At 42.9% G+C, this 11,940-nt stretch overlaps 2 protein-coding genes across 5 annotated transcripts in view; one reads left to right on the top strand and one right to left on the bottom strand.

Moving 5' to 3' along the window:
• The window catches only part of LOC128693145 (uncharacterized), a 256,813-nt gene that overhangs the window by 134,993 nt on the left and 109,880 nt on the right, over positions 1 to 11,940 (bottom strand). The window lies entirely within an intron of this gene.
• Positions 7,390 to 11,940, top strand: part of CrzR (corazonin receptor) — a 59,055-nt gene continuing 54,504 nt past the window's right edge. Inside the window, exons 1-2 of the mRNA XM_053782732.2 lie at positions 7,390 to 7,751; positions 10,356 to 11,461. Coding sequence (XP_053638707.1) covers positions 10,757 to 11,461 — 705 coding nt within the window. The 5' untranslated portion in view covers positions 7,390 to 7,751; positions 10,356 to 10,756. The remainder of the gene's footprint in view (positions 7,752 to 10,355; positions 11,462 to 11,940) is intronic.

Here is an 11,940-nt window from a genome sequence, read left to right as displayed (position 1 = left end):
ATGGTGGTGATGGTGATGATGATGGTGGTGATGGTGGTGGTGGTGGTGGTGGTGATGTTAGGTTAGTGATGAAGATATTGGGTTGGTATTGCGGTACTGTTGAACATATTGTGTTCATTTTCCTGTTAAAATTTTATATCTCCATAAACGTTTGTCTCTTTTTGGCAGACGTACATGAACCATACGTACACACCAGTGCAGGAATGGTTGTATACTGGCTCTACACACTCTAGGTGTCTTTATATACTGTGGTATACAGTACCTTGGACACCTGTTTGTTCAGGTTCGTAAAAGTTACTCTCATGTTTGTGAGTCTCACCTAATGTTTCAGTGTTTGAAGACACACGTTGCGTGTGAGAAAAACACCTGTCTCACCTTGTTTGACTCTGTTAGTCACTCTCCACCCGTGTGTGTGTGTGTGTGTGTGTGTGTGTGTGTGTGTGTGTGTGTGTGTGTGTGTGTACTCGCCTATTTGTACTCACCTGTTTGTGTCTGCAGGGGTCGAGTCATAGCTCCTGGGTCCGCGTCTTTACTGATCGCTACTAGGTCTCTCTCCCTGCTCCATGAGCTTTATCATACCTCCTCTGGAACACCCTATCTCTGTCCACCTTGTCAATTCCTCGCAGCATTTTGTATGTCGTTGTCATGTCTCCCCTAACCCTCCTGAGTGTATGTGTGTGTGTGTGTACTCACCTAGTTGAGGTTGCGGGGGTCGAGTCCGAGCTCCTGGCCCCGCCTCTTCACTGATCGCTACTAGGTCACTCTCCCTGAGCCGTGAGCTTTATCATACCTCTGCTTAAAGCTATGTATGGATCCTGCCTCCACTACATCGCTTCCCAAACTATTTCACTTACTGACTACTCTGTGGCTGAAGAAATACTTCCTAACATCCCTGTGATTCATCTGTGTCTTCAGCTTCCAACTGTGTCCCCTTGTTACTGTGTCCAATCTCTGGAACATCCTGTCTTTGTCCACCTTGTCAATTCCTCTCAGTATTTTGTATGTCGTTATCATGTCCCCCCCCTATCTCTCCTGTCCTCTAGTGTCCTCGTAGGACATACCTCTTAGCTCTAGGACTAGTCTTGTTGCAAACCTTTGCACTTTCTCTAGTTTCTTCACGTGCTTGGCTAGGTGTGGGTTCCAAACTGGTGCCGCATACTCCAATATGGGCCTAACGTACACGGTGTACAGGGTCCTGAATGATTCCTTATTAAGATGTCGGAATGCTGTTCTGAGGTTTGCCAGGCGCCCATATGCTGCAGCAGTTATTTGGTTGATGTGCGCTTCAGGAGATGTGCTTGGTGTTATACTCACCCCAAGATCTTTTTCCTTTAGTGAGGTTTGTAGTCTCTGGCCCCCTAGACTGTACTCCGTCTGCGGTCTTCTTTGCGTGTGTGTGTGTGTGTGTGTGTGTGTCATTTAGATGAGAACAAATAGATGTTACATTTGTTTCTAAATTCACCAAGACTCGTACAGCTCCTATCTACTAGTAGTTAATCTGCTTCGAGTCTTCCTTCCACTCTCAAACACTACACAGAAACTTCACCAGCTCCTATCAACTGATCCCACAAAATCCCTCGGTAGTTTTTTCCCACATCGTGGCGATGAGCCGTGCCGTGGAGGGAGCGATGGCCAGAAATAGAGCTTCTGGTGTAAACACCGCTCCGTTTCCTTTGTTTTTCTTTACAAATTGTGTGAATAAAGTTTGCGATATTGGCTTGGTTATTGCGGCCAGGAATCAAGCTCTGCAGCAGAGTAATCTAGGCAAGAGAGCAAGCGAAGAGGGAGTCAAGACGATAAGGAAAATGTGCAGATGTGAGGAAAGAGGGTACAGACGAGGGAAGAGGTATGAGGAAGAGTGGGGAAGTGTATGTGAGATGCGGTGGTTGTGGAGAAAGGGATGTGTGTTTGCATGTGTGGGTCCATGTATAACTTCAACTTGTTTGTGGTGGCTGGGCTTAAATCTCTTCTGTCCACTAAATGACGCCCAAAAACTGTAGACAGTTGTGTTACACTCAACTCTCAGCTTTATAAGACAACGAGAGGTTTCTATAATAAGCTTCTGAAAGGTAAGACGAGCTGCCCCAAGCTTATGATTGGCCACTAGTGTGCTGGATTACCAGTGAGCTAGTTCACCAGTGTGCTGGAGCACCATTGTACTGGGCCACTCGTAATCTGGACCACCAGTGTGCTGGGCCACTAATGTAATCTTAAAGACGAGGTCGGTGTATAAGGCAAACATCACATCTCATAACGTAATTTTCTACACCAGTGACCACCAGTGACCACCATCATAACTACGATAAACGTATCTCTCTCAGTGTACACACACTGAGCGTTTACTTTCAACCAAATTTTAGAGATTATAACATCCCTGATGTTTGTGCACCGGTGACTGGCAGCCTCCATGACACAAGTGTATTCGAAAGGCTTTGAAACGAGACAAATTGAAGCATTCACAACACCGGATTTCAAAGAAAAACATCAGGAATAATAAGTAAAAGGTTTGAGAGCTGCAGAAAATAATGATACTAACTTTTTCATGAATGTAAGTGAGAGTTATCGATATCTGTCTGAAATCTGAAGATCACTTTGTTTGAAAAATGAGCGACACTTCAAAGGAAGTGGGTCACAAGTGACCTTGTATCAGAGCAGACCGATACGCGTGACCTGGTGATCCTCTGTCATGAGAGATTGTGGGTGTAATAAATCATATGACGGGCATGTTAAAAACAACGACAGTCTAACTGGGAAGAAAAGGGGGGGGGAGGGAATTAGGTCACAAAGAGATAATGACGTCAGTGTCTGAACTTTGAAAGAGAGAGAGAGAGAGAGAGAGAGAGAGAGAGAGAGAGAGAGAGAGAGAGAGACTACTACAGGTCTACATTCCATGCATCATTGTTAGGAGAGTTGCGGGACCTTCCAGGAGGCGCATCAGAGTTCCACACTGTCTTCACCATTTCGCATTTGCCCGAGCCGAGTAGACAGGACTTGTTAAATTTAACAATAACAAATTGTTAAAAACCCACTTAGTTAACCTACTGAGATAACTGAAATTCTATAATGTAAGGTTTAACAGAAGCAGATGGCAAAATAGAGTTTTCTGCCAAATACATCATTGGAAAAATAATTATTCCAGGTACAGGTAATCACTCAGAAAACATTCAGAGAAAGATATCAAGAATTTTTTATGAGCTACGGGAAAAATTGAGACAAAAAAAATCCTCGTATTCGATTTTTATTTTCCAAAATGAGGGAAACGAAAAAAAGGAATAATAGAAACAAATAACAACTGGGGGGAAATTTAACGAGTACACCAGAGTTTTTCGTAGAGCGAGACAAAAGTAATGAAAGGATCAGACAATAACAAAATGCTATTGAACGTGGAGGTGAGAGAGAGAGAGAGAGAGAGAGAGAGATAGAGAGAGAGAGAGAGAGAGTTGGCAAAGTGAAACAACCATCAACTACCCGACCCTCCATTTCCATTGCAAACTCAGCGCCCCTTTTAAATCACCACCGTCCCTACACTTGCAGCCCACACCTGCACTGCTCCTTCAGTCGTACCTCCATCAGACGCTCCTCCCTCACCTATCCACACCCGACCAACACGTCGACCATTCCCAGGCTTAACTACCTATTGAAAACCCATTACTCGAGTACGCTGCACCAGCATGGAGCACCTCCTCTCACCAAATACAAACTCAACTTGGAAATACCAGAGGTTTACTACTAGACTGACCCCAGAACTTCGAGAACTCAAACATGAAGATTAAGAGAAGTAAAACCCACAAGCTAAACCTGTCAAGCGAGTGCAGCAGATTTCCCTCTTAAGTTCTTCTCACAACTCGCTAAACATCTGCAAATAAACAGGTGTTTTAAGAAGTGCTTTACATTTACACAGACATATGGAATGAAGCGTGGGGGAATTAGAGGAATAACAGAGAATATATGAAGAGAAGCAGGAGCATACATCGCTGGAAACCTGGAAGACAATGGAAACCGACGCTATGCTGTACGTAACGCAAACTCTCAGTGGAATACTTGATGCTGTTCTCGTTGTATTACTGAAATCTCTCAGCTCAGGCTGACAGATTTGAAAGCTATGTAACTCCTCTCTGATGGAACATGACAGGAAAACATTGCTAGTGTTTGCTGTCACTATGTTACCATCAAACAGAATAAGGCAGCATCACACTGCTAATAAACCCAATTTTGTTAGGAAAATAAGAAAGCAGAAGACCAGAAGGAGACATGATCGTAACATCTGAAATACCCAGAGTCATAGACAAAAGTGATAGGGACAGAACACTGAAGAAGGGAGGGGACACAATCGAAAAATAAGCTTTAAAATAAGCGACAGGGACATAAATAATTCTGTCAACAAAAGGGCAGTAAACAGAGAGAATGCATCAAGAAAGGACAAGCGGAGGATAACCCAGAGTGTATTATATATATATATATATATATATATATATATATATATATATATATATATATATATATATATATATATATATATATATATATATATATATATATATATATACATACCTCTGTTTTCTGCAATTTTGCAAGCTCCTGGTGATGTGTTGACGCAACACGAAAGGCCTAGAGCTATCATTCTACTACTAGAGAGAGAGAGAGAGAGAAAGCCGCAATAGGTAATCGAGGTGCAAAGGGGAGGGGCGGCTGTCCAAGAGCTGCAACTTAATGCCAGTACGCACAGTTAGGCGAGTACACATTGCAGGCTATACAATATTAAACTCAATTACATTAACCCTTTATAAAAAGTAATTTCATGGCTGATGGCGTCTTCCACCTCCCGAGGGAATGATTCTCAGATGTTCAACTCTTATTTTATCCATGAAAGCTTAATTACGTCTCCTTTACGACTGTATCTGCCAGACTTTGAAGACTTTGTGGCAGTCACTCTCAGTGTTGCCACATGCACTGGGCTCTCCTGGCGACAGTGTTGCCAGTTACTCTAAGATCTCATGATGACAGTGTTGCCACATACACTCAGCTCTCATTGTGGCAGTATTGCCATGTACTTTTGCTTCACATGACTACAAATGCATTCACTGGTCAACACTGATTTTCTGCCCAATGATATTACACGGATTTTAGGACAAATTTTCGGTGCTGTCATCGATTTTGTTTGATTGGTTCTAGTTTTTCATAAATTATTTTTTAGATATTGTAAAAGTCAAATTATGTAATGCATACTGGCACTTCATTCTATATAATAATATATTAATATAGTAAGGTAATTCAGATTAATTACTGCAGGTAATGCAGCATTAATTACTGCATATGAAAACGTTGTTTGTGCGATTTTCTTCTATGTTGATGATCAGAACAGTTTTGTTGAACAAGCAATTGCAAGATATGCACATTGGTTACCATTGTGCAATAAGACATTTCAGGTCGTATTCGAAGAAGTTCAGGGATGCTATTGCAACATGCAAGTTCATCATCTTGGCTGGAGTAAGGAAGGAGTTCAACCTCTCTTGTCCGATAAGCTGTTATTTTAACTTCTTGTAGACAGTTCTTTTCTTGTAGTCTGGATACTCTAAAAGTTCAGATGGTTACTCTGACAGACTGATGTCACGTATCACAGAATTGAGTTCTCCTTGGGAGAACTGCTAGGGTGTTGGAATGCTTACTTCATATTCACTTCCACTGCTATCACCTGTGTTACATCACTTTCACTGCTATCACCTGTGTTACATCACTTCCACTGCTATCACCTGTGTTACATCACTTTCACTGCTATCACCTGTGTTACATCACTTCCACTGCTATCACCTGTGTTACATCACTTCCACTGCTATCACCCGTGTTACATCACTTCCACTGCTATCACCCGTGTTACATCACTTCCACTGCTATCACCCGTGTTACATCACTTCCACTGCTATTACCCGTGTTACATCACTTCCACTGCTATCACCCGTGTTACATCACTTCCACTGCTATCACCCGTGTTACATCACTTCCACTGCTATCACCCGTGTTACATCACTTCCACTGCTATCACCCGTGTTACATCACTTCCACTGCTATCACCCGTGTTACATCACTTCCACTGCTATCACCCGTGTTACATCACTTCCACTGCTATCACCCGTGTTACATCACTTCCACTGCTATCACCCGTGTTACATCACTTCCACTGCTATCACCCGTGTTACATCACTTCCACTGCTATCACCCGTGTTATATCACTTCCACTGCTATCACCTGTGTTACATCACTTCCACTTCTATCACCCGTGTTACATCACTTCCACTGCTATCACCCGTGTTACATCACTTCCACTGCTATCACCCGTGTTACATCACTTCCACTGCTATCACCCGTGTTATATCACTTCCACTGCTATCACCTGTGTTACATCACTTCCACTTCTATCACCCGTGTTACATCACTTCCACTGCTATCACCCGTGTTACATCACTTCCACTGCTATCACCCGTGTTACATCACTTCCACTGCTATCACCCGTGTTACATCACTTCCACTGCTATCACCCGTGTTACATCCTAAACCCTGAGTATCTTCAACATCTGACAATGGAAGGTCAGGCAGTGTTCTAAACATTGCTATGGTAACATCACTGTGTGGCACAGATCTCTTTACTGACTCCAAATCAAGATATTCCCTCTTGACTTTCTTGTATCCAGTGAAACCTTTCACATCCACCGTCCAGAAATAACAATGGTCGTGGTGGTTTTCTCGGTTTTCTCCACACCTATTTTTTCCACTATGGTAAGCATTCTGCCCAAGTTTTGCAGACCATATGTGGAGCCCAAGACTTGTCTTGTTCTCCAAGCGCCACTCCAAAATAAACAAGATTGTTTTACAAAAATCTGTGATTTTGTCTTTGTTTTTGTAAACAGTATTAGCCATAAATGTCGAAAAATGCAATTGGGATTGTTTAAGTAGACTTTTCGTTGTTGATACAACCCCCTTACGTTAAATGACACATAATTTAAAAAGAAAATTCTAATTTTTACTAAAACTATCTGTATATTCCAATTGCCACTACATAAACATATACACTCGATGTTCCCTGTTAACTGAGGGTAGGTATTAAAAATCTCAAACTAGAGCCAATTTGAAAAACCTACTGACGTTTTCGAATTCAACAACGCAGAGATGCCTCTGCTTAGTAGCTTTCTTTGAACCAGTCAAATTGTGATATGTAAACACACGCTGTTAACTTTGCAAAGAAATATATTGTTGATATTATTTCTTCTTATTATTATTATTATTATAAAATATTATTATAAAATATTTTTGACGACGATTTTTTTTATTGACCAGTGAATTATTATTATTATTATTATTATTAGACGATTGATTTAGTTACTCTTCCTTTCAGAATGGGCAGTGGCGCGATCAAATCGAAAAACTAACCTGAAATGGCACTGTAACCTGAAGTGGCACTGTAACCTGAAGTGGCACTGTAACCTGAAGTGGCACTGTAACCTGAAGTGGCACTGTAACCTGAAGTGGCACTAACCTGAAGTGACACTGGAACCTGAAGTGACACTGTAACCTGAATTGACACTGTAACCCGAAGTGGCACTGGAACCTGAAGTGGCACTGGAACCTGAAGTGACACTGGAACCTGAAGTGACACTGGAACCTGAAGTGACACTGGAACCTGAAGTGACACTGGAACCTGAAGTGACACTGGAACCTGAAGTGACACTGGAACCTGAAGTGGCACTGCAACCTGAGTGGTAATAGTGGCTTTCCTTTCATAAATGTCTATGACAGTGATCTGCGCACACCTTTTTACTTATAAACTACTAGCACATCTCGTCATCTTTAAGGTACTATTAGCACATTCTTCCACACCTACAAGGCACTCAACACATCTCAGCACATCCCTCCACATTTACAAGGCGCTCAACACATCTCAGCACATCTCTCCACATTTACAAGGCGCTCAACACATCTCAGCACATCCCTCCACATTTACAAGGCACTCAACACATCTCAGCACATCCCTCCACATTTACAAGGCACTCAACACATCTCAGCACATCCTTCCACATTTACAAGGCACTCAACACACCTCAGCACATCCTTCCACATTTACAAGGCACTCAACACATCTCAGCACATCCCTCCACATTTACAAGGCACTCAACACATCTCAGCACATCCCGCCACATTTACAAGGCACTCAACACATCTCAGCACATCCCTCCACATTTATAAGGCACTAACACACCTCAGCACATCCCTCCACATTTACAAGGCACTCAACACATCTCAGCTCATCCCTCCACATTTACAAGGCGCTCAACACATCTCAGCACATCCCTCCACATTTACAAGGCACTCAACACATCTCAGCACATCTCTCCACATTTACAAGGCACTCAACACATCTCAGCACATCCCTCCACATTTACAAGGCACTCAACACACCTCAGCACATCCCTCCACATTTACAAGGCACTCAACACATCTCAGCACATCCCTCCACATTTACAAGGCACTCAACACATCTCAGCACATCCCTCCACATTTACAAGGCACTCAACACATCTCAGCACATCCCTCCACATTTACAAGGCACTCAACACACCTCAGTACATCCCTCCACATTTACAAGGCACTCAACACATCTCAACACATCCCTCCACATTTACAAGGCACTCAACACATCTCAGCACATTCCTCCACGCTCAATACATTTCTGTACATTTTTTAATGTTTTGTTTTTCTCTATCAATACGAACTCCTAAATACATTTCTCCCCCATTACAGTTACCGAACTTATTTCCAAATTGCCTACATCGCGTTGAACACACTCTTGTAGGGTGCTGAACACACCCTAACAGTTTGTTGAGCACACCCTTGCAGAGTGAGACCCTCAACACATCTTCATTTTCGTAAAAGCCTTGAGCCCATTTACAGAGACTTTGCTCCCACAGTAGCACCTTCCAGCAAAGATCTGAACTAGTCCTATGCTTCTCCTCCAGGTGGCTCTTCTCACGAAGCTCTAGATGCTAGTCTCTTCTCCTGCAGGTGGTTCCTCCTGTAAAAGTCTGAACTCGCTCTCTGTCCTAGTTGGTCCAGCCACTCTGGTAACAACACAGCGTATGGTTTTGAACGAGTGTTCTCAGAGTCAGCAAGAGTCACTTTGGTACCACCAGACAGTCTGCTAGAGCAACCCAACTAAGAACACTCAATGACAAAATGTTAAAATGAAGGAAAAGCTTGCGTAGAGAACTGTGTGGGGGCTCTTCCCACTCTCACTCCCACTCCCACTCTCACTCCCACTCCTCCCACTGCCGTGTTTAATTTCATTAGTGTCTGCAATGTCTGGGACAAACTTGGTGGGGGAAAGAAGTTGTAATTTACCGTCTCTCTCTTTCTTCATTACTTACTTCCAGCACCTGTTAATTCTTCAGTCCCTCACACCTGTCCAACATTCACCACCCTCCCTACAGCTACCCAGCCTTCACCACTCTCCCTACAGCTACCCAGCCTTCACCACTCTCCCTACAGCTACCCAGCCTTCACCACTTCTCCACACCTGTCCACTTAAAACCTGAACTCCAGCACAAACAGTTTAATGATTAAAAGAGCACTTCGCTATATAAAATGTCTGAAGGAAACTGATTGCATCAGTTAAATAATTCTCTCCTTAATCAAAAGGGTATTGCATATTAAACCTGTTTACTCGTGTCTGTGTGCAAAAATGCTGATATTCTAAGTGTAAGAAAGCTGGTACCGTGTTGTGTCTGAGTGTAAAGATGCTGATACCTTTTCCTGGATGTAATGAGGCAGAAATCTTGTTGTCTCAGAGTGCAAGAAAGCTACTGTCTTTTTCGCCGTATCTGAGTGAAGGGAATCCGATACCTGGTTCTCCGTGAGGATACAGGTTAAATATCCCGGACCATGACCGGATAATGTCTGTATTATTCAAGCTCCGCTGTACTTGAGATTCAACTTTACCTCAGGATTCACACGCTTGGGGAAAAAAATATTAATTACAAAGTTTAAGTTTAGAATAGATGGTCGAAGTTTTGAAATTTATGTTTGAGACGTAGACAGCTAAAGTATCAAGGGGCTATGTCGCCTTATTTGTAGAAATGCCTCATGCGTATCTCCTATATAATAGTAATTCACTAACTGGGAAGCTCGGGGAGGCTGCCTGGATTCAGAAAAATGCTACAGAAAGTTTTTAACCTTAAAAAAATCTTCTCAAGTCAAGGTGAGCAGGAAAATTAAACCCACTCAATATCCCTTTTCAATAATGTACTCAATAATATACACAATACCATGCTATACATTCTATATTAATAATTTTTGATGTTATTTTTCAGATTGTTACTCAACAAGGGAAGACTTTTTTTTAACTTTCTTACAGAAAAAATATCAGTGAACATATAAGAAACTTAAACGTCAATCCGGAATAAGAAATCACTCATGATAATGACATATATGTGATCTATGGAAACAAAAGTTTAAGATGTAGGAACTACACAATACAGCTTATTGCTGCCGGGGACTACAGTCCTAATGAATGTGGTAAGAAACTCGCCATGACGTTATTAAACATGTGACAATTGTGATTATTCGCTGGTGAGTAGAGTATAGTTACACACGAGGAAGTTGTTCAAGAGATTCGGTAAGTGGACGATAGCTACACATGAGGAAGTTTCTGGGCAGAACCAGGTAACACAAAGTACTTGCAGCAGAAGACACTGATGAATGGTGCACTGTGATGGAGATGAACCACATTCTTAACTCGCTGGGGATGATGGAGGCGGTGACTGACGCACAAATGGAGAGGGAACTCTCGATAAGCAGAGTGATGGATCTTGAAGTCACTACGGAAGCTCCTTGGGAAGCGGAAGGCACCACGGAGACGCTTTCGCAGACCATCTTGGAGACGATAAACCTCAACGTCTCCGGGTGGGAGGGCGGATTACTACCGCAGGAGAAGTGCGACTTCCTGCTAGAGATCAACTACTCCCTGCCCAACCTAACGTGTCTGGGCCACGCCCCAGAGTTCACTTCGGAGTCTCAGGTTCGAAGCATCGTTCTCGCCGTCATGGCCGCTCTCTCTCTCGTCGGGAACACTGCCACCATCGTCAGCATAGCCAGAGAGAAGAGGCGGTCTCGCTCTACCGTCTACACACTCATACATCACCTCTCCGTAGCTGATCTCTTTGTTACCTTCGCCTGCCTAACCACAGAATCAGTGTGGACCTTCACGGTTCAGTGGGTGGCCGGTAACTTTCTCTGTAAGCTCATCAAGTACCTTCAGATGTTTAGTTTGTACCTCTCCACTTTCATCCTGGTTCTCATCGGTGTGGATCGCTTCACTGCCGTCAGGTATCCAATGAAGCGATCTGACACTCACAGGCACTGCAGTTATGGAATCGTCTTCGTGTGGGTGTTAAGCGGCGTCTTGAGTATACCACAGGTAAGCTCTTGTTATGTATTGTTTAGTGCTTCAGGTAGGTTCTGTGTAATGTGCAGTGCTTAATCCGCATTTTTAAAAATACCACCACGGCTTGATTATGGTCCAAGACCATATGTTATATATGTTATATATATGTTATATATATGGTTTGGTCATTTAGAGAGAATGGATCAAAGTAGAATGACATGGAAAGCATATAAATCTATAGGGGAAGGAAAGAGGGGTAGGGGTCGTCCTCGAAAGGGTTGGAAAGAGGGGGTAAAGGAGGTTTTGTGGGCGAGGGGCTTGGACTTCCAGCAAGCGTGCATGAACGTGTTAGATAGGAGTGAATGGAGACGAATGATACTTGGGACCTGACGATCTGTTGGAGTGTGAGCAGGGTAATATTTAGTGAAGGGATTCAGGGAAACCGGTTATTTTCTTATAGTCGGACTTGAGTCCTGGAAATGGGAAGTACAATGCCTGCACTTTAAAGGAGG

Source organism: Cherax quadricarinatus, chromosome 28 (assembly GCF_038502225.1).
Source record: "Cherax quadricarinatus isolate ZL_2023a chromosome 28, ASM3850222v1, whole genome shotgun sequence".
Lineage (NCBI taxonomy): Eukaryota > Metazoa > Arthropoda > Malacostraca > Decapoda > Parastacidae > Cherax > Cherax quadricarinatus.
This window is presented reverse-complemented; position numbering and strand designations above follow the sequence as displayed.